At 38.9% G+C, this 24432-nt stretch overlaps 1 protein-coding gene across 1 annotated transcript in view; it reads left to right on the top strand.

Moving 5' to 3' along the window:
- The window catches only part of pipox (pipecolic acid oxidase), a 48164-nt gene extending 23995 nt beyond the window's left edge, over positions 1-24169 (top strand). The window contains exons 5-8 of the mRNA XM_067593806.1: positions 603-755; positions 4589-4738; positions 7507-7582; positions 22538-24169. Of these exons, the coding sequence (XP_067449907.1) occupies positions 603-755; positions 4589-4738; positions 7507-7582; positions 22538-22668 (510 nt within the window). The 3' untranslated portion in view covers positions 22669-24169. The remainder of the gene's footprint in view (positions 1-602; positions 756-4588; positions 4739-7506; positions 7583-22537) is intronic.
- Positions 24170-24432: the final 263 nt, after the last annotated feature.

Genomic DNA, 24432 nt, shown 5'->3' with positions numbered 1-24432 from the left:
GATGTTAAAGGTGTAATAAATGACATTGAGCCTCACTGGATATCAGCAAACAACTATTTGCTATGTAAAGATATAGTGGAGTAATGGTGACCTGAGCAGTAAATGAAGTCACACTCCCTCTGTGTGTCTGGTTATCTGAGCTTCTATGTTCTTTGTTTTGGTAGCAGCACCGGCCACGCATGCATGTGAGTGCATGTGAACCCCTCTGTGTTCTCCACATATGTTTCAAAGATGGCGGCCACGTCACAACCTTTCTGAAATTACAGCTAAATAGTCCACTAAAATATGATTCTGAAAACATTTGAGGCGAGAAATAGGCAATGCAGTAACAGAATCTGCCTAGTTTGACAGTTTGATCTGAGTTTTGTGAGTTGTTGGCGTTCTTTTTTTTCCAACTTTAGTCAGTAAATGACACAAATATATATATATATATATATATATATATATATATATATATACATGTGTAATATTAAAGGTAAAAGGTAAATGTAAAAACCCATTGTAAAAAACCCTTTACATAGCCAAAATGGTGTACTAGTTTAACCATCAAATTGGTTTAACCTTGCTCGTTACTGATGATGTTCCTGGTTTCATTACTGTAGGTGGTAAAGATCAACGTGTGCTACTGGAAAGAGAAAGTTCCTGAATCATACAACGTGAAGCGGCGCTTTCCCTGCTTCTTACTGACAGAGGGAGAGGAGTCCAACGAGCACATCTACGGCCTCCCGTCCAATGAGTACCCAGGCCTGGTGAAGGTACGTCACTGTACGGGACCCTACAGTATGATTTTAGAAAAGAGAAACTAGATTATGTGCAGATCCCTTAAATATTCATAGCATTATCACATAAAGAAGGCTTTATTAATGATCTTTTTTTTAAATGTGATTTTAATTAGATTTCATCTAATTTTATCCGATCATTTGGCTTCATTATTTGACATTAGCAACTAAACCAGTGCTGTGTGTGTGCACAGAAGTAAATGCTGCTTTTCTCAAATTAAAGTACATACACATACTGGAGCATTGCTTATTCAATGATGTGATATTGTAAAATATCAAAGCATGTGTTGTCTTATAACCATAAAATAATTTTGTGATGCAGCATATTCCAAACCATAGGCATACATTTTCAGATGTGTTGGCAGTTTTTCTTTATTCGTTTTTTGTTAATATAGTATATTAAATGGAAAAATGAAATTGAAAACATAAAAGCAATGAAATGTTTTGCTGCTACAGACTTGCTTGTTTGGACTTGCAAAAGTTAAACACAAGAGTCAGCAGCAGGCTTGAGTGAAATAGACCTTCTTCACCACAGATATTTTGACCTGTCATAGCACCACCGTAATTAATGATGGCAGTACATTAAATTATGTGCATTTGTGACTGTGGTGCTTTTCAGTTGATTACAATTCATTAACCCACACCGTATCATTATTCCACATCTGTTATGTTATGTATTCAATCCAAAGGGCAACACAAACATAATTAGATTAAATTAGTTCCCTTACAGTATATGTAACACACAGTAATAACAAGAATTTAGTCCATACTCCTTTATGCAGTAATTCTTCTTCTAGAATTTTTCTCTCCTCTTTTAATAATATTATATCAGGCTGAAGCATTTGAATAATTTCTTTCAAATCTGATAATCATGAATTGCCATCTCGTAATTATAGAACTCTGTCATCATTATGAAACCAATATCTTGTAATGATGAGATTTTTTCATAATTACAAGATGCTAATTCAAAAGAAGAGACATCCCTGCTTTTTGATTTTCTTCCTTTCTTGAAGAGCATGCATTTCTAGGCCAAAATAATAGTGTCTTGTTCACACTCTGATTTATGTTTCTTCTTATTTCTTATTTTCTTATTTTTTAATTATTTCTGGACCAATAGTGTTTGCAACTTGCCTCCTCTCCACAACCCTGCAAGAAAAGGGTTGGTTTAAAGTCAGGTCTGCAAATTGTGCTAACTGAAGGTCAAGAAGTCAAGAAAGGTAGCGATGTCTACATACAATAGATAAAACAAATTTTCTGTCACCTTTACTGTACAAAATTATGTTTTCTATCCAATTGTGATTGAGATCCATAAATGATTAAATGCTCATTAAAGAACAGTGAAACAACATGATCACAGTGGGAACAGGAAACAATTGCCTCCAAAACAGAGCTGTTCGCTTTGGAATGACAACACTGCTGCAAAGTCAACTGTAAAATGTGATTTATCTCACCTCAACATCATTATTTGTGGGAGTTGTGCTGGGTTTGGTGTCATTTGATGGCACATCTCTATTTTGGGCATTATGGTGGGCCAGCGGGAGCGCACAGCCTAATAGCAGACCACATGCACAGAAGAGAGGGGGGGACAGATGGTGATGCCACATCGCATTATTCATTCTGAGACACAGTCACCAAGGCTACTGTCCAACATTTGGACCACAGCATAGTTTGACAGAAATCTCAAAACAAAGCAGAAAAGATATTTGTAATTACTCTATATTTGTATTTGTTACTGTGTGGACTTGTCAGAAAGTTTTCTAAAGCAGAAAATCCTGCAGAAAAAATGAAAACTGCACTTCTTTTAATCCCACAGCCCGCTCACTGTGCCTCTAGTCTCTGGGTGAGACTGTATGTGTCAGACCTGGCTGACAGGAGCAGCACATAAAAGCAGCTTTGGAAGTTTGGAGTGTGTGCATGACAGTCACTCCTCTTCCTCTTTTGTCATTTACCTTTTAAGCTGGCAAGAGGAGCCTAAACAAATGGCAGAGATACATGAAACATGTCATTTCTTTCCTTGTTACTTCTTCTTTAAATGAAACATTACCCAATTAACTTCTAAACCAAAATACTGTCCCATTCAATGCTGCTTAAACAGAGCTGTGGGATTCTCAGTCTATAGCCTGTACAGTATTCTGCCTATAGAAACTAATTCAAAATATTGAACTCCATAAATACTTAACATAGTCACAAAACTGCTTTGCACAAATTAAATATATACAAGATTTCTTTCTATAATGGATAGATTCATTGTCAACAACATGGTTCCCAGACATGTAAAATAGTTCTGCCATTTGACATTATTCTAAGTGCTATGACTGCTGAGCCTCTATTTATTATTAATTGCCAGTATGAAAGGTTTGACACATCTGCAGAATCAATAAAGCTGTCCTTATCATACTAAAAAGGCAGGGTTGATTGAAATTAATCAGCTGCATGGGTTCTCTGTGTGAGCAATAAACAGGTGTAAAACAGCATGTGTACTGAACCTGTTTAAATAAAAGATTGCTGATATCATGAACCTGTATCACAGTTTAAAGGCACAATCCATTTACCACATTTTTGCTGACCAAAATTCTAATTACCAATATATTCATGTATCTAACCAAACATGAGCACCTTGTGTAAGAATATGAGTTATAGTATACGTTTTTCTTTTCTAATTCTTTCTCATAATCAAATTTTCAACAAAAACAATCTTAACTCAACGTCCACCTTTTTTTTTTTTCATTTAAGCACATCTTATGATTTACATCACTGAAATGAAATGAATTGAAAATATGGATTATTCTATTATGTTACAAATATGAGATGTAAACAAATGAGGAAACAGTAATTTAAATGTTATTTCTTTCAAGTTACTTCTTGTAATAAAAGACCTGTTTATATTTCAATCACAGATTGCCCCTTAAAATAGAACTTCATCATTGAGACCCAGCAGCCTTCAGCCTTTACTTAAAAAGATTTTTCTTTTAAAATCACATTTACATTCCCTTACAGCTGCTAAAACACTGGGGCCAAAATTAGAAAAAAAAAATCGTTCCTACACTTTCAAATTGAACCAAAAAAATCAATCAGTATATACCAAATGTGACTTATGTGTACACACATATATCACCTATGTTCATCTCACAAAGAACAAGGCATTTTGTACAGATGTTATTTAAAGTTGCACAATAATAAACAATATACGCAATATACTGTATATTATATAAAGTCCAATTTTTGTTATTGTTTTGGAAATATGTCTTCCAATGTGGCTACTGTTTGCTAACACATTGACCAAGAACCTTATAGGTGATAATATGTCAGTGTTGTATTTTCAGATTGGTAATGTTAAAGAATCAGTTGCTTAAAGGGTTGATTGCTTTTTTAAAAGATGAAGTGGGTTTCTTTTCATGATATGATAATCATCAGCAGGCGCTGTTGAATGGCAGACAGTAACCTAAGTAAACAGCTCAGGGTGCACCTGCTCCTTTGAACGAGAGTGTTTGCAGTGGACATGTGCTTGAGGAGGCCCAAGCTGTGTCTGTTGGAGTTACCACTGATGGCAGTGGTACCAGTAAACATCAAGGCAGAAATTTAACATAGATTCTGGATTACTAAATGCTAAATTGTGAAATACAGAATTGATGCTACACATAAATATAATCATGCAATAACAAAGCTACAGAAACTCAAAAATATTAATATGCACATATACCATAAAATGAAGATGGCCCTCCCTGCTTGTTATTCATTAAAAGTACACAGGGTTGTTCCATTGCTTCATGTTGCGTTAACAGTTCTGATGTGAATGTGTGTGTGTGTAGATATGCTACCATATGGGCAGTGAGACAGACCCAGACCAGAGAGACAAACAGACAGACAGGTCTGATATCGACATCCTCCAACGCTACGTTGCCCGCTGTTTACCGGCTCTGGATCCTGAACCTGCCGTGGTGGAGAGCTGCATGTATACGGTTAGTATCAACATTCCAAAACAGTGGTCGTAATGGTTATCTCAATACAATACTATAGTTGAGTTGAAGAACGAAGGAATTTGATTAATTCTGTGAGTTAGTCAGGAAAATTCAGTAAATGTTTCATGGGATAAACTTAATTCAAGTTATTTAAATCCAATGAGTCAATAATGAACCTAAGTGTTGCGTATGAAAGAGGCATGAGTGCCATTTTACTTCTTTTACAGGAGAGCAAAAGAAAAACTTCAAATACTTGCATTTTGTTGATTAAAGACAACACATAGGGACCATTAACATGTTTTAATTAGGGCTGAGCGATATGGCCATAAAATCTAATTGATGTTTCTTTAAAGCTTTGGGTCAATTCATGATTCTAATCCATTTTTGTTGGCCTACAAAATGCAGAATTGAAACCAATAAATAACTTGAATGAAGTAGTCCAACCTGATCATATGAATGATGTATTGTGCTCTAATTTACTTCACAGTCACACAATGATATTCAATAGTGCACACACCTCTAATTGGATCTGTGCTGGTTCCTGCTTCCTCCTCCTCCATGCTTTCTCTTTCTTGTTCAGAGTTATGTTCACCTGTTTGTTTAGATTGTAGAGTAAGTATTTAACAAATCATTTTTATGGCTGGGCTGGTTATGAAATATTATATGCTTCATAGGCTATAAATGCGACTGACTCGCTTTGTGCGTCTGTGTTGTATTCTGGTGACCAGCGCAGAGGGCATGGTGCACAGGTGGGAGGAGAGGCACAGACAAGTGGGAGGTTCATTCAAATGAAGCAGTACAAAGACAGTTGTTGCATTTTGGTGGAAACTTGGTCCTGAACACTGCCCTGAAAACAGATGTCCCAGAACCATGTTTATTATTTGTTGCGCAACGTCAATGTGCTACTGCTGTGTTCATTTTATCAACAGGATCAAACTAAAAATTTGCTGCAGATGTGTTACAACAATGGATTAATGCTTAAAATGTGACTAAAATATTTCAGTTAAAAACTCCGACTAAAATCGGCACAGAAAGTAACATTTAATGTGGTTAAAGCAGGAAGGTCAGTAAATTAGTCTGCATTGATCTATAAATGAATGTGAGTGATTCTTACAGTATCTGTTGTCCACAGCTGCTTTATACTGTATGAAAAGCTTCTCCTTCAGTTCATTAAATCTCTGCAGCATCTGAGAAGTGTCATGCCAGAGCGCAGTGCTGTTATGCACAGCCATTCACTGTGTTAACCTTCATTAAATCACCAGATATCACCAGGCTGCTACAGTATAACCACACACACCTCAGCACACATCAGACTAGTCAGTTATAACTCAATATTCTGATTTCTTATGAAGGAGACGTAGGGTTAGCAGGGCTCATCATAGCCTCTTTTCCAACTTTCTTTTTAGCAAAAGTAGCATCTCATGTTTTATTTTTGAGACACACTGCAGTGCAAACACTGTTGTGTAACATTAATTACTAAACTATGTGACCATGTACGAGGTGAGATACAGTAGAATTATTGGTGAATAGCATTGGTCCGATATAATCATATAAATGGGTTTACGAAATCACTTTCCTTATCATTTATTATTATAGTAGCTGATGAAAAAAACTACTCCGTCTTTGGCCGCACAGAATCCAGTTTTCCATGAGCAGTCAACTCAGACCTTTGACCAGCCAACAGGCTGTCAATAAGCATCTCCTCATCCCAAAGTCAAGCATTTCAGGCAGCATCTGTTCTCAGCTGACTTAGCCTGATCATAGTTTTGATGGCGTTTTGAGACAAAAGATAGCCATGTGGAAGAGTAGGTAGGATTTGACATTTCACATTCGATGTGCTGCTCTATTGTGTGTCCACAATGTGTCAAGTCTTGCTCTTTAAGCAGCCAGTGAGTAGAGTTAATAATGTGTTCAAAGTTTGATGTTGGACTGTTAAATTGTTTCTACAAAATGTGAAAGTTGCTGGCTGTCTGTATTTAATTTACTGTCGATGTCACTCTCCAGTGCCATTCACAGAGGTTAGATTCTGTTTCAGCTATACAGAATTGTGTGTGCATGTGCCCGTGTGTGTTGTAGGGGTGGGGGGGTTGTGCAGCCACTCTGCCCTCCAGCAACACAGCAAGCTGCTTTTACCACGATCACATACTGAAGCTGTAGGAAAACATAATTTCTGTGACCTTGTCCAATGCCCCTGAAAATCCTGACAGTCACGCTCTTTTCTCACTTAACAGCATGTGTTTTGTTCCATTACCAGTGATTCCTAAAAAAGGAGAGAGTGTTCAATTACATGTGTCCCTACAGTTGTGGTAATATGGTGCCCTATGTCAGATGTTATTATGTATTCTATGATAGATTATTTCATCTAGTTCATAACATTTTAAACACATTTTCCACAAAGACTATGACAAGAACAATTCCAAATGCCACATGGCTGTATAGAAGAAGGAGTGCATGTGTCCTCCTCTGTTCACTATTCATGTCTCCATACAGTGGAATGAAGAGGCAGCAGAAAGAAGGCTGCAGCACATTTTGACTAAATGTGCCAAAGCTGCATTGCTTTTATCAGACAAAAGCATTGACCCAGAGTCAATGCTTTTGGAGCCAGTCGCTCCAAACCTGAGGTTTATATTTTTCAAACCAGCAGGTCTGCAATCAAAGCTTAAAACTGACAACTTGCTCAGAGTGAATCCGTTTCTCCTAGAATCTCTACCCTATAATATGAATTTTGTAGATCGCTGGCTCTTCATGTTTTGTTGTTGTTTTTGCAGCTCACACCAGACCGTCATTTTGTGCTTGACTGCCACCCCACCCACAGCAACATTGTGATTGGAGCAGGATTCTCAGGTACAACACAGTACAACACAAAACAACTTCAAATAAATGCAAAAAATCTATGTAAGGGATCATCTATGACAAGCCGTGTGTGCTAGGATGGATTATCTCACTTCAAAACAATCAGGATTAGAATAATCTTTATTGGCCATGTTTACACATACAAGGTATTTGACTCCAGTTTAGTGGCTCTCAATGTACTTACACAGAATAAAAAAACAACAATCTTCTGAAACTGTTTCTGTGAACTGTAAACAGGATACAAATACTACAAAGAAGGGAAGAGTGCAAGGAGTGATAAGATAAATATTAAATGGTAAAAAAAAATGATGTTACTTTATATAGATATAGTTGGTGGTTATGTACAGCATAAAAAGCCTGTTCAGATATACAGTAGTGAGTGAAATGTAATTCAATTGTATAACCACTGTTTATACATATTTTGGGGCAGTACAAGTGTAAGAGGCAAGTGTTGAACTTGTCAGCAACAGAATTACTTTACTTCTGGCAGCAGTCTAATAACCAGCAGCCTTCCAGCTGTGAAAATTCATGCAGAACAATTATGAGGACGCTGAGTCAGAGCTGTACAGTTATATAAACAAGACTTAGAGTCTACAGCTATGCTAGCTGTTCTGTGAACTAGTAGTTAGCATTTAGCTCAAAGTACAACTGTATGTAACAGGATGCTCACAATAATGATAATGCTAGCCTATTGATGTTAAAGCAAGTATAATGTTTATGATGATGTTAGCACGTTAGCATGGTAACATAACACAAAGTAGCCTGGAGCTGAGGCTGATGGGAATTTCCATTTTGCAAGTAGGCTATTGGACAAATTTAAACAATGGGGCTAAATAAAAAGTCAGGATCACCAAAGCGATTACAACTAATCCTGAGGGGAGCATGAATGTCTGTAGCAATTTTCATAGCAATCTATCCAATATTTGTCGAGACATTTCACTTACAAAAAACAAAAATGCCAACCTCATGTTGGCACAAGAGAAAAGTCAAGGGAGCAGTCATCCGCTGTCGACTGTCAAATAAAAGGCAAGAATGCCTAGAAAAAATGAAAATGTTTCTGATGTTGTTGGACATTGTTGATAGTGAAAACAATGTTCAGGAAGTTGTACAAGAGAGGAAATCTGCTGCTTTTCAGTAACATACATCTTACAAAGTCATCTTTGTCACAGTGAATGAAAGAATGTAAACACACTGTGGGGAGCTGTTTTTATTGCAATTGCTCCTCTATACCAAAGTCAATGAACAAATGTTGACATAGTTATATGTGGAGCTAATTAAATCACTGTGCAGCCTGATAGCAGAGCTGTGTAGCATTGCAGCGGTTCTATCAAGGGGAGAAATCTGATGCTTAACTATAAATCAAAACCTATGTCCTAAGTACAGGTCTCCTGTTAATGCTCTGCATCAAGTATAAATCCAACTTAATGCCAGATTTGATTAAACAGGCCCAAATTTAATTTTTATAAAAGGCTGTGTAAAACAGACTTTTAAGCCTGGATCATTCATTAGTCATTTGGATTAATTCTCTGGGGACCACAAATGTCAACTATTTTATTGCATCTGTTGGTTTCACATGTCACAATTCAGTTCTTGCCACTCAAAGAAATTGTCAGTAGTCTATTGTCGCCATATTCTGTAATGCTGGCCAAAACGCATGCACAGCAATCCCACAGCTCATGTACTGGATGTATCATGGAAGTGAAAGCTGGCCTGCTGATGTACCACAGTATTCTGTAATCTGATCTGTAAAAAGACCATTGAAACATGTACTGTATGTTGCTCTCATCTTCACAATCATCTGTTAAAAGGCAAAATGCAATGAAGATGGTCCTAAAAAAGAAAGCTACTACACAAACAGTGTGTATTTTGAGCCGATGGAGTCAAGCAGAAAATGTCGATGTCAAAATGAAAATGTCAACAGCTCGACAAGACAAAGAGCAGGAAGTAATGTATCTGGCACCTTGTACACCAGATGTGTGCTGATGAGTGCCAGCACAAAAACAGCAGGAGCAGCAGCCAAATGAATCAGCATCACTTGTTCCCTCCTCACCCAGGAGGAGCACGGAGCCAAGCAGGCAAGTGCTCAGTGAACAGGACAGAGGAGTGTGTGAGACAAGCTGTGGATGTATGTGTGTGGAGTACAGACAAAAGCTCCAGAGGTACCAGTTTGTGTCCAGTGTGGGTCAGAGGAGTAAGAGCACAGTCCAAGAAGGATTCACTGAAAAGGAAGAGGAAAAAAGAAACGGAACCAAAAAAAATATGGGGAAAATTAGAAATAAAGGCCTGTCTTAATTTGCTAGTTGATGCAAAATCAACTGGTCCTCCATGTCTACCTGTTGTCTTGATAAATTCAGGACAATGTACATTTCCACAGTCATGTCATACACACTTCGCTCACTTTTTAAAATAAATACTATTCACCAATTCCAGTTGAGTTTTCATCCATTTATGGCTAACTGTGGGAGTGGAAATAAGGCTTGTGCACATGTGCCTAGATCCACAATGACTAAGATTTACAAAACAGAACCATGCATACAGCTTTATAAATCTATAAATGCGTATGCATATATCTGGCTTTGTACATGCACACAGTTTTACTTATGAATCTACACAGAGTCTTATGCATCTGGCCCCAGGTCTGGGACTGACCTCCAAGAGCATTCTGCAGGTGAAGGAGAGCCCATAGGTGCAGTTCAGCAGTGCGATTTTTATGAGTTAGCCAAGTTTAGAAAATAAATGATAACCTAGTGATCTTGACTCCATAAAGTTGTCTGTGTCACTCTCAATGGGAGACAAACAACAAAACATACACAAGCCAGAGAGTAGGTGCTGCACTCTGAGCAGCAGGTGGAGGTGAATGTGTTGTTGTAATGTTGTCAAATGTATAAATATAAATGTCTTATCAACAGACAGCAGCACAGTTGCATCCTGTGGTGATTTTACAATACATTCATCAGGTTCAAATTCAAGTTTAATGAACCCAACCACAACTCCCCACACTGTTTTTGTTTGCTTAAAAAATCCGTGTGTCCATTAATATTTGTTGTTTTATTTTTCTTTGAGAATCTGGTTTAGTTACAGGTCTATATTTAATATTTTTTTTTTTAAGTTTTTAAATCACTGACACAGTGAAGCTATCTGGATATTGTAGTGGTGCGACTATCTGCTATCATTAAGATGTCTTTAGAATATAGGTAAAATTGTTTTTTTTTCTCACCTTCTTTGTGTGATCCTCCTGGAATGAGGAGAGAGATGCACATTGCAAACACACACTGACATAACACCTGTTTGATAAACACAGCACGTGTTTGGGGTGGAATGCATCACATCTGTGCCTGAAAAACAGACACAAAAAAGCTTGATAGCTCGTATATCTGGCCGAAGTGAATTTTATCCATGGCCCTAGACAGGTTCTCTGAGAAGACAGCAAACAGACTATACACCAGTGGTAGGCCAATAGTGACCCATGGACCAAATCTGGAAACGTTTATATAAATCTTCTGCTACTTTTACATAAATCACAAATCTACTGTAGATGATAAAATAAATATAAGGCTCCTGTCCTGTAAATCTCAGGGAATACAACCTTGTTCTGTCTAATACTGACCCCACACCAGGAATCTGTTTATGGTTGCACTGTGCTGTTTGACCAGTGCATGATGCTGGAATAAAGTCTAATAAATCTATTAGAATTGACATCTTCATGTGTCAGTTCTAACAGTTTTAATTCCACAGCTTTAGCCTATGCAAAAAAGCATAGTCTTTGGGTTGGGTTGTGGTTGGGTTATGAAAAATCCCTCCTTTGTATACCAAGGTAACATTTGCTTTATTTAATTCTTCAGGAAAACACCCCCAATGTACTGTTCAACTAATTACCTTCTGGAAAGTGCTGCAGGGCATCCAGACAGAAATCCATTTATTAAAGATTTATTAACATTTGTAACTACAGACTTTATTTTCATTAATGACTTATTAAATATAACAGCAGACCTGATGACTTAGAAAATGTGAAACACTAACCCTTTATTAATAACTTTAAGACCTGATGACTTATCAGAAAATGTCAGACAGTTAACCCTTTACTAATGATTCATAATCATTTAAACTGCAGGACTGATGACTTATCAGAAAGTGTGAAACATTTAGTTATAAATGGTTATAAGTCATTAATAAAGGGTTAGCATTGGACCTTAGACAACAAGGGAAGTCAAAGTGCTTGACACAAAAGACACAAAGAGAAGATATAAAAGAAATAAGGCAATATAAAAGGACACATTTAAATGAGTAAAATGAAGTATAGGATAAAGTAGAAGATAAAAACAGACTGTTCGAGAGAGCGAGGAAGAGCTGAGCTGGATAGTGAAGTTGTGCTGAATATATAAGGACAGACTGTGATCACAAGGAGTTCAGTCTTGGAGACAGATTAAGAAGAATATCATCAGCAAAGCGGTGGTGACAAAAACCATGTGAGTGGACAATCAAGATCAATCATTTGGAGGAGAAAGGGATGCTTGAACTCTTCTCTTTGGCATGCTACTTTGAATAATTGACCTTTGAGGTACAAATCAAACCAGAGTCTAGAGGTTAATATGACATATACTTTTGGTATGGGGGTGAGGTTTGCTTTGAATGACGCAAGTGTTCTGGAAACACATAATGCCAAAAAGGGGAAAAAGTAGGATGATGAAAACTAGGTAGGCTAGGAAAAGAGGCCTGGTAAGATCGCCTGTCAGTGGACTTGCACATGTAGACTCGCGGGTCTTTACACAAAAGAGGTTTTACAACAATGTGGGCTGATCATCGCAGCTGTACAGCTGATGGTTTAATCAGTCAATTGCTCACAGCTGAGACTGAATAGAAACACAATGACAGTTGGTGTGAGTCCCCTGAAAATCACACTTGTGTAGAAAATACTAAGCAAATACTGAAGATGACAGTTATCAAAAGACCCAGAAGTAGCTAGTAGCAAACAGTATATCAGCAGTATATGTGTATCACTCTCCAGGCCCTGGTTCTTGTTCTAAGCAGGGGTTAAGATGGGATTTGTCCGGTGGGGGAACCCTAAGATCCGGTGTAGCGGTGCAGCAGGGAAAAATGACTCACCTCAAAATAACTCCTAGATTGACTTGTACAGTGAGCTCTGGTGGACTTGTTTTCTTTGTGAACAGTCTATGTGATCAGCAAACCTTCTTTTAAGCACCCATTTGTTCCTTTGGCTCTGGGCTGTGCTGCATTTGAATTAACCAGATAACTTCAACAACACATCATGTACATGTCCACTGTCTGATTAAAGGAGGGCCCTTGTAGAAGGGTCATCGCCAGCACCATCGGTCAGAGCGATAACTGTGCCCTGGCTATCTCCCTGGCCAGCTCTGCTTGAGATGTCAGTCAGGAACCCCCTTAGCCGGGGGTGTCAGCTACCGCACCAAAAGCTAGCAAGACAGATAGCCAAGTTGCACATAAAACAGCTTATTGTTGAGCTCTGTTTGAAATGTTGCATTTGAAATTACCTACCACTTCAGAAAAAAGAACCTCCACCTAGGCTCACTCCCCTTCTGTAGCTAGCTAGATGCTGAAGTACCACGACCACAAGTTTATTGACATCTGCACACATAAACCTACTGAGGGGAAGTAATGAGAACGGAAAAAGGATGTGTGTCGAGTGTTAGGGTGAGGCTGTGGGGTGACATTACTTTCTGATTTGTTGAATGAGTATCTTAATGGTATCAGCTGGAAGCAGGGCCGGCTCTAGCCATTTTGGTGCCCTAGGCGAGATAAGGATGTGGTATCAACAGGCTACTAATGATTTTCACTCGCACACTGTGCGAGCACAATAACACCCTATGTTATTGTGGATTTTATTAGCTATCCTCCCTCTTTTCGTTCTTCAAAGGACATCTACATGAAAGGTACAAGAGTAGTGTAGCACCATTAAGGAACAAGGCAGGGCATGTGTGTGTGTGTAAATGTGAGTGCGAGTGCAGAGAGCAAGCGGCAGAAAGGCTGGAGGCTTCAGCAGATATTTCCTTAGAGCATCTGGACAGTTACAGAGTAGATATTAGCCTATTACAATCAAACACATGTAGCTTCAGAGAAGGATAAACAACTGCTGCAGCTTGTTGCACCAGCTGTGTGTAAGTTCAAACTTAGTTATAATGTAAATTATTACTAAGTTGTGATTTATGCATTACTAAAATAAAAGCTTGCATCACGGAGATAAGTTACAACATAACTTTGAGTAACTAAATATTTACACACATCTCTAGGTAAGGTGTCAATCATAAAATGTCACAGAACTCACTGATTGTAAAACAGCAGTTTTTCTGCCACACAGCATCATTTTCTCATTGATTGCTGCCATTTTACGACACAGTAATCCAGTAGAGACCTAATTTATTGATATGATATTTCAGTATCAATCTAGTTTACTACAATGTGCTACAATGCCAAGTGGCTCATGCCAGCTTACACATGTGCAGAAATCAATGTTTTTATGGATATAGCGTTAGCCATTATCACTGATATTGGTCAGCTAAATTAGGAATAAGGAACACCAGGCTTCAGCATTCGAAAAATGAACTCGCTTGACATTATTATATTGAAACTGCCAATCAGATTTATTTACGTATTAATCAAAGGTGCGGGAACACTGTTATGGATTGTTCCGACAACTTAAAAAACTCTCAGCAATAGATAGTAGCAAGTAGTGTATTTAAATAGAGTGAAACAAAAATAAGAGGACCCTTCTTGGATCAACTGCAATATCAGACCCTCAGGTGCTTGTCCTAGGTTTGGAGTGCAGAAAAAGGAGTTCTATACAAATTTCAATACAAGAAAGCTGGATTGGGAACACAAAAGCACCTTTTTTGACTGCAATCTCCAGCCCTCCAGTACTTGTTCTATGTTTTGGAGTGCAGCTTAAATAAACCAGAAAAGCAAATTTCCGAATCAATTGCAATCTCCTCGTGCCTGTGTGCAGATCCAGAAATGGGGGGGCTCAGAGTGGCCAAGTCCCCCCCAATTTCTGAAAAGCATGAAGTTGTCCCCCCCATTAAATTATTTCTAAATAAATTATGTAATTGAAAATATATATTTAGTAGAAGCTGAGTCCACTTTTGAAATAATTCACACATAAACACAACACCTTTTTAAGGTTTTGTTTATGTCCCCCCTATGCATCCTGCTGAGTGTTCTGAACCGTTGAATAGACTAAACTAAATGGGAGTTTGGGAAATGAATTTAACAGTGTACTTCATCCTCATACCGTGTGTGTCAGTGTGTCAGCCAGGTCAGGGTTTACCGAAACATGGCAGAGAAAAGAAAAAAGCTAGACATCAGGACATTTTTGTAGGCTCACACCACCACTCTGTAAATAGGAAGACCCTTGTATTAGTTGATAATGTCGTTGAAAATGAATGAAGCGCTAATACAAATGTATTAATAATTGTGCCATTAGATAACAATAGTAGAACAATCTGTGGAGGGCAGCAGCAGCAGTTTACAGAGGGAAAGAGTCTCAGGTAAGGTTCCACAGTTGTACTAAGTCAGGCCCTGTCATTTTGAGTAAACAAGTTACAGAAAAAGGGAAAATGGAGATGAATGCCCAGTAAAAAAAATGCTTGATGGTTTTTGTTTTAGATGGACAACGTTACCTTTTAAGTGAAGCTTACAGTATCACTGTGCTGTTTGAGTGTTGTTTTGGGTACCTGCATATGTGGCTCTGTAAAAAAGGTAAATATGTACAGTGATGGATGAAAAGTGATTTATTAATATATATTTTAAGCTACTATTAATGTATGTGTCTGTTACAGCAATTAATTTGATATACATTGTTGATATTATTGATGTTTCCTCCAGAAAATATTCTTGAGAAAATTCCATGTTTGTGATTGCCCCCTAAGTTGTAATGAGATCTGCATCCTTTCCCTCCGGTATTTGTCCTAAGTTTGGAGTGTAGCTGGAGTGGAACCAGAGAAGCACATTTTTCGAATCAACTGCAATCTCCAGGCCCTCCAGTGCTTGTCCTTAATTTGGAGTGAAGAGAAATGAGCTTTAGGGACTTTCATTTCCTTGGAGCTTGCCACATATTCTTAACTTAGTGAGAGGGGGTATTGCAGTTGATGCGAGGGGGGACTGAGTACACAAACTCCAGTTCCTACAGTGTTTGTCCTAAAAGTCCTAGACAGACCAGTTGTCATCCTCAGAGACCCTATCTGAAAGGGACCTGAGGACAGTCAGGTATGGTCATATTGTACTGTCTGACTCATATTGTCTGAATGTAATTTGGGTTCAGTCCAATTCTTGATTACCAAGAGGGCCGTTGAAGACCTCTAATGTGGTAAATGTCACCTACTAACAACAAAACAAAATCAATGTCACTTACCAACCATAAACAAAATGAAACATAACAAATGCTATAAAGCCTATGTTCAGAACAAACCAGCATGCTGCAAGTAAAGCTAGGTATCCACTTATATTGTTTCTTCCAAAATAAATTTAAAATTAAATGTACAATGTGTTGAGATCAGTCAGCTACAGTTAAAATAAAGTAACCTAGAAAACTCAGACCTTCTGGATATAGGCTAGTAGTGTTTCCGCAGCTTTTGTTTTTGCTACACCATACACCATGTCCTTACTCTCTGTACTACAGGTGTTTTCCCCACCGCATTTAAGCAAGCTCAAGTCACCCCACTGCTCAAAAAGCCTACACTCAACCCAGCCCAGGTTGAAAACTACAGACCGGTTTCACTCCTGCCCTTCCTGTCAAAAATACTTGAGCGCACAATCTTTAACCAAGTCTCTGAATTGCTTTCCAAGAATAACCTGTACAACCAAAATCAGTCCGGCTTTAAACAGGGTCACTCTACCGATACTGCACTCCTGTCGGTTATGGAATTACTACGCTCAGCTGGAGCTGCTGGTCAGTCCTCAGCCCTTTTGCTGCTGGACCTGTCAGCTGCCTTGGACACAGTTAAACACCAAATCCTCCTCTCCACACTCACTGATGTTGGTATTTCAGGATCCACCCTCCGCTGGTTCATGTCCTACCTTTCATTTTAGAGTACCTTGGAGGGGAGAAGTGTCCAAACTGCACAACTTATCCACAGGGGTTCCTCAAGGGTCAGTGCTTGGTCACCTTCTTTTCTCATTATACACCACCTCACTTTGCGCAATCATCCACTCCCATGGTTTCTCATACCATTGCTATGCTGACGACACCCAGCCCCTCCTGTCATTCCTGCTGGAAGACCACACAGTCTCGGCTAGGATCTCGTCATGTCTTGCCGATATACCAGCATGGATGAAAGAACGCCACCTTCAGCTTAACTTTAGAAGCTTAACCGAGCTCCTTATCATGCCAGCCAGTCCTTCCATACAACAAAACATCAGCATCCAGCTTGAATCAACCCAACTCATGCCCACAAAGTCTGCCTGAAACTTGGGTGTCATGATCAATGACCAACTAACCTTTAAGGTTCACGTGGCCTCAGTTGCTCAATCGTGACGGTTCACCCTGTACAACATCAGGAAGATCAGACCCTACCTGTCTGAGCTTGCAGCACAACTCCTGGTACAGGCTCTCATAATATCACACATTGACTACTGCAACTCTTTACTTGCAGGCCTCCCTGCATGTACATTCAAACCTCTGCAGATGATCCAGAACGCAGTGGCACCTCTGGTCTTCAATCAGCCCAAAACAGCATGTCACCCCGCTGTTGATATCCCTCCACTGGCTCCCAGTTGCTGCCTGCATCAAATTCAAAACCCTGACACTTGCTTACAAAACAGCAACTAAAATGGCTCCTGCCTACCTGAACTCCCTCATTCAGGCCTATACCCCTTCCCACTCACTACGCTCTGCCAATGAAAGGCGCCTGGTACCACCACCAAAGCAGGGCCCTAAGTCACTAGCTAGACCCTTCTCCTCTGTAGTTCCCTGGTGGTGGAATGAGTTACCAAACTCTGTTCGATCTGCAGAGTCCCTCTCAATCTGTAAGAAAAGACTAAAGACCCAGCTCTTTCGCGAACACCTCTGCACTTGATGGACTGCAGGTAGAGAAAAAACAAAACAAAAAAACAAAAAGAAAAACTTGCTTCTATGCAAGCTATGCAATCTATGCATTGCGTTGATGCACTACCTGTTGGCATCTACGTCCTATCGGTCCCAAACTTAAGCTTTATGGCACTTACTCGTGTTGTTGTCTCCAGACTAGATCCCTGCTTGTCTTGTATCAGTCTCAGATGTAGGTCACTTTGGATAAAGCGTCTGCTAAATGAAAAATGTAAATGTAAATGTACTGGGCACACAAAGATGAAACTGATAGTACCATCCAGAGTCAGATTGTACAATAAACACATGCTGTTTAAGTAACAAAGTACGTTTTATAGAACAAACAAAATTTTAAAAAACTAGACTTCACATTTGTAATTTGTTTGTTTGGGAGACCCCTGAAGGCCACTTGGCTCTCAGCAGCCACTTCGTTTGGATAATGAATAGCTACCAGCTCCACTGTATATGCTTCAGCCAGTCAGAGGTCAGAACAAGCGGTGGTATCTAACATTGTCTTTTCAGGCTAATTTATCCTAGTTTTAAAATAATGTCTTTTAGATTTTTCCCTCTGTTTTTGAAATATTCTCCATCATCAGCAGTTTCTTGCAAGTCTACATTGTTGATGAAGTCTAGTCAAGACAAAGCCACAAATGTGATTCATTTTATTAACAGTCTAAGGAACTGTTTAAAGAAAAAAACTTAAGAAATTACACTCTGTATAAGATATGTTCATGTGCTCACACAGTGTTGAGAGCTGCAGAATGTCCACAAGTCTATCTAGCCAAACCAAACCTTCCATGTATTTTAGGGACACAGATCTTTAACTTTTAATGAGATGTTCTTGTCCATTGTTGAAAGGTGAAAGTGTCTGTGCTTTGGGTCTATACTCATGTTCTTCTCTAATTAACATGGCGGAGGCACCCAGAAGGCCGACTCTGCCCCACCTCTCCTCTCCTTCAGTTACCTTCAGTGTCTCCTGGCACTTTTCCATCTTTTGCTACAGTCATGTCCTTTACCTAATTATATCTGTAATTAATATCGTGCTCAGAATTTTCTGCTTTCAGAGCAGTGGGCACTGGCAAGGGTATCTGAAGACCCACTATACAGATATGTTGCATAAATGAACACACTAATGATTTAATGTTTAATGTTAATGCTGCTCTTAGAGCCTTAACAATGTTATTTTAGTGGTGCTAAAAGTATTTGTCTGACCCTGCTTTCACACCAAATGCATAAGTGCAACATTGGAAAAAAGAAGGCCACAATAGAGAGATTAGTATTAGTACAGTACTGCTTTGCTGCATGAGCTGCAATTTGCCACGTTTTGCAACTAAGTTAAACTTAATGAACTTTGAAGCCAAATATACTGACCTCCATATCACATGTCCGATGGCATTCTGGCTTTGACAAGGGGTTGAAGTTATGACAGAGAGTTTCACTTTAGAGAAAAATTAAGGCATAGTCAATATTGTGCATCTCTGGATTTATCTGACTGCTTTCTATTATAGAAACTATAAGAGAAAATGGAGATAACAACTTAAAAAATTGGTATTGTGATTTTAGAAAAAAATTCTTTACTCAAGGTCCATTTAGTAGCTTCTACTGGACCTTTTAAGTGCATCCAATGGTCTTCCTCAGCAAATGGAGTTTTCTTAGATGTCATGGAGTCAGCAAAGTTGACAGTAACTCAACACATTTAACTGAGTAAACTCCATCTAATGAGCAAGACTGAAATGTGATGGGAAGCTATGGAAAAAGCTGGTAAGTTATTTTTCTTCTTCATGCTTGACCTTGGAAACTAATGTTTAATTCTATGAAAAATCTTCATAAAGGTTTTTGTCGGCTCACAGATTCCAAATAAAAAGATGAATTCAATCAGATGGTGTTGTAGCCTGATATGTATATTATAACTGAATCAGAACTTACGCCTATGAGTCATGGCATACACAAAAAACATCTTTTCCTCACAATTTTTACTTTACATCTTTCAAGAGAAAGCTGAAACAAAATAAAAGTGCAGAGTGAAAAACAATGTCAAAAAATTCAAGCCTGGAGACAATTTAATAGCGGCTCAAATCAGATCATTATTTTATAATCCCAACATTTTCTGACAAAATCAACATAAATGCAGATTAATGACGACAACTGTGTGATAGACTATATCAACATTAAAAATTAGTGATTACAAAGTTATAGGTAACAGGAGGTTGCCTGACTGCAAGCACACACAGTCAATTGCTCTGCCCATTAAACCTCTGTTAAGTCCTCCCCTGCTTTCAGAGATCACCTATACTGTGTTCTAATGCAGCCAAATTCATGATCTAGTTTATTCATTTACATGTCTTTCTGTTTCTGTTGTCAGACAACAGCGCAAGTAAGAAGTTGATAGAAATTTGGTCAAAGCTCATACCAGCAGTCACTGCAAGCTGCTGGCTCCTGAACAAATCTATAGCCTATTTTCTGTGACATCATCTTACAACACACTTTAATGACAGCAGCTGTGTAATATATCAACCTTTACATCATCATGTTTTATTTCCTCAGCTTGTAGCACTTTAACCTGTTCTAATAGATCTTTGACTAAACATCTGCAACTATGTGTGTAACAGATATTATGATTTATCCAGCGCAGCCCCAGTATGACATGATATCATAGACTATAAAAAATAATGGGTGTAGCCACCATGACATCACCCATTGGTTTGTGGACTCCCATTTTGAAGCCTCGAGTTTGCATTTTGACCGTTGCCATCTTGGATTTTTGGAGCCAGAAGTGACCATATTTGGAAGAGAGGTTGGAGCTAATCCTAATGCTGGCTGCTAGCTTGGTTAGCACTGTGCAGTCACAGTCTATGGTTAACTGTGATAATGCTAATGCTAATTTCAACTAGCAAAAAAACAAGCCTTAAAGCCATTAAAATAAAATGTGCTCAACGAAAAAAAACCTGAACATCTAACTCCTTAGAGGGTCTTTTAGTACAACCAAATGCTGAACAAAACTTCTTTAGGCAAACAAAGTGTTACAGTTACCTTCCATGAACTGAAAATACACTGAAATAGCGGTGGCTATGCCTATTCTCTATGAATCTGGGGTTACACCATGGTTATGTTAGATCACCAACATTGTCGCTGTGGAAGCAACTTGCCTCTGATGGCACCCACTTGTCACTCAAAGGGGCCACACTCTTAATTATGCATAACTTTAAACCTTAATACAATTAAAACAGGTGAGTTATATAAAAATTCACCTCCCGTACAATTGTCATGAAAGGGTAAATTAGCTCTAGAGACCAAAATTGTTTTTTGTACCAGGCTGTAAACATGTTTGTTTCTGCTGTAAAGTTGGGCATTTTAACATGTGTATTTATGGGGATTGACTCGCTTTTGGAGCCAAACTCAAGTGGCCATTCAAGGTACTGCAGTTTTTGGCACAACGCGTTGGCTTCATTTTTCAGCCCTGGAGGTTGCTGTCTGTATGATATACAGTAAGAGAATTCAAAAGCTGCTTTGGGATTCCTCACTGCATCCAAATAGAGTAGTGATGAGGCAGGGCATTTGTGACTCCTGGTGGCAAAAAAGACAACAGCATGTTGGATTTTACAGAGGCTGGAGGATACTGCATGCAACCAAACCAAAGTGGAAAGGTGGACACTTTGAAGTGCTACCACTGTAGTAATTTTTAAGATATTTCACTTAAAGCCAAAACATTCAAACATCAGATGAAAACTCAGATCATTAAAGTGAATGGGATTCATCCCCTGGGTACCTTGGATGTCCAAATAGTAGGTGGGCCAAAGTGGTCAACAACCAACTGACATTGCCATCTCTTGAGCCATGCAGCTAGCATGGCTAATAAAAAAATACTCCCATGGTCAATATAGCACTATATCAATTAGTGTTTATTTGCCTCGGCAGACTTAAGCTGATTTAAGGTTAGGTATCTGTGATTGTTTGCTTTTAAGGTACTTTCTGTATTATTAAGTGCCAAGTTGGTTATATCAGAGTTTTCCAGTCACAATTACAACTTGGATGCTGACATGAACTGTACTTACAATTTAGAAAAACAATGAATCAGCTTCAACTTGTTCTGTTGATTTATCTGTGCTAATACTTTCTGTACTGTATGTGCTCGTTCTCCAGCTCCTCTGCAGCAACAGTAAAGAGGCTCAGAGCCATATTGGAGAAGTTCACAGGGCTTATCCATAATACAGAAAAAAGTGTTGCCTTCCTCCCTCTCCTTCACTACGTGCATTTGTCATCAAAGCCTGACACAAGTGCTTTAAAGCAAGTACTGGGGGGTTGCCATGGCTACAAAGTCACCCTGTGGGCTTGGCCATCTATTGAGGTTTTCCATTCTCCTTTTCTGGCGAGATGAAAATGCACGTGGCCAAACTGTCAGAGCCAAGCTTTTATGACTTCAAAGCCAGGCAGAATCCACAGGAGCTCTGAGACCTTTGTCAGATGGCAATGTGCTGCATTCCTCAAGCCCTGTTGACATTCACAATTTGCCTCTCAGACCTTAGCAACAAGGAGACTCAGGCTGCTGCATTTTGAAAATAGACGCTCTCTCATCTCACTCCTGGGCTTGTGCACATGGAGCCATTACGCAGAGAAAGGACAAATCTCCCTTAATTTAGCATTTGGTCCTGGTTCACTGAAGTGAATAGATGCTCACTGACAGGCATCACAACAGCTCTCTTCTTCCTTTATGTATTCATTTGTGGGGCTCGAACCCATTGCCTGACTCAGACAAAGTGCCAGACATGCAGGCTATTTATAGGTCAGCTACAAAGTGCAGGGCATGGATTTGCTCACTTCAGGACTTTGATTCATCTAACACGAATTGATGACCTACATATACTTTGCTCACTGTAATGAATTCTCTTCTGTAGGTCACGGCTTCAAGTTTGGACCTATCATTGGCAAGCTGCTGTGTGAGCTCACCCTGGGAGAAGTGCCATCCTATGACCTTTCACCTTTCCGAATTAAACGCTTCCAGGCTAACACCAAATCAGCTTTGTAGAACCAGGACGTCAACATATCATCAAGGCCTGTGGTATGACTGACTGATTGTAATTTAACAGAGTATGAAACACATAGAGATCATGCTGTTTTGATCTGCTGCTTAATTTGATGTTGTCAGTTTGTGTTTCCACATGGTGTAATCGATTAGCACTCAAGCGATTGTAATGAAACCATTCAGTACATTTACATCTACATGTCTTCAACATTTTGGGAACTACTTATTTGCTTTTTTGCTGAGAGTGAGATGAGAAGATTGATACCAATCTCAGACCTGAGTGTAGTATTGATCTTCTCATCTCGTTTCCCTCAAAACGTCATGTTTAAAAGAAACCCAGTGTAGGTATTAGAGAGGAGATTTCTCCTGGTTAAAGCAGATTTCCTAGCCATGTATACGCCGGCAGATGAAAGGAAAGATCATTACATGTAGCAATGCATCCTTGTATTCAAAACAATTTAATTTAAAGTAAGATTAAAACAAACAGTCAAAATAAGTTGATTTTCAATGCTGAACTTTTAGAAAATTCTGATATTTTTGCACTTTTAAGAGTAACTTAACACCAGGCTGAAAATCAGTGTTTCACATCCCTCTCTAGTTGAACATTTCCTTCTGTTTCACTTTTGACTATCAGAATTGTGCTCTGTAGCCACACCCAAAAGTGATGTCAGTATACTGACATCATAGAGTACACTTCTACATCACTACAGTGAAGTGAAAAGATGAACCACTAGCAGTGCCCAAATACAAGATTTTCAGCTGATGTTAAGTTGCTCTTAAAAGGAAAATCTACCACCTCTTCAGAGCCTAACTTCTTACTGCCCTGTCAGCCCTCAGACACACAAGCGGGGAAAAAAACAGGGAACAGTGCATAGTATCACTACTTCAGTTAAAATAAAGTAATGCTTCCAAAATAAGGTCAGTGGTAGGGGAGAAATCTGATTACTGACCTGCTGCAAGTGACCAGCTTACTATAGTGCATGTAAATATGTTATCCCATAACCTGGTTTCTCTGAGTAACTAGGTTTCTTGTGTTCATGTACACGTTCTGAGTGACTGAGATGGAACTGGTTAGTGATGAAACATGAACACCAGCATGTCACCATGAGCAGTCTACCTCAGAGCTGCAAGTGGAGCTACAGAGCTTGCATATCATGTAGTACTTGTCCTCTTCACTATTGTCTTAATACTGCACAATTAATCTGCTGTATGACATCCAAATTACATTATACAGATTGACATTAATGAATGAATGAATGAAGGAAGGAAGGAAGGAAGGAAGGAAGGAAGGAAGGAAGGAAGGAAGGAAGGAAGGAAAAATGACCTGTAAAATTTAGAAGTCTAGATGTTCTCCAAAGCATCATAAAGTAATGAACTGAATAAACTAATACTGCCTTGATTTTGACCAGAATTCCAACATTGACAACTACAACTACATTCTAACATTGTTATGTAATTGTAAATTCACTGATCTGTGACAAGTAATAAAAAAACTATAATCTTATTGGCTTGTATGATTTCATGCATCAGTAAACCTCCCTCTTGCTGCCTTCCCAGCATTCAGCGTTTTGCCAGCTAAGTACATGGTTAAAAAGACATCAGCAGTGAGCCATTTGTCTATGTGAAGCCAGCTGCGTGCTCAGGCTTCAGAGGTGGCCTATTGCCTGGATCTATTTCCCCATGTACCGGTAAGCATTTTAATCACTAATCAGACGGCCTATTACAATGGATGCCAACCAAGGCCATCAGCGGGAATGGGAAAATTAT

The sequence above is a fragment of the Thunnus thynnus genome, chromosome 7 (genome assembly GCF_963924715.1).
Source record: "Thunnus thynnus chromosome 7, fThuThy2.1, whole genome shotgun sequence".
NCBI classification, from domain to species: Eukaryota; Metazoa; Chordata; class Actinopteri; order Scombriformes; family Scombridae; genus Thunnus; species Thunnus thynnus.
This window is presented reverse-complemented; position numbering and strand designations above follow the sequence as displayed.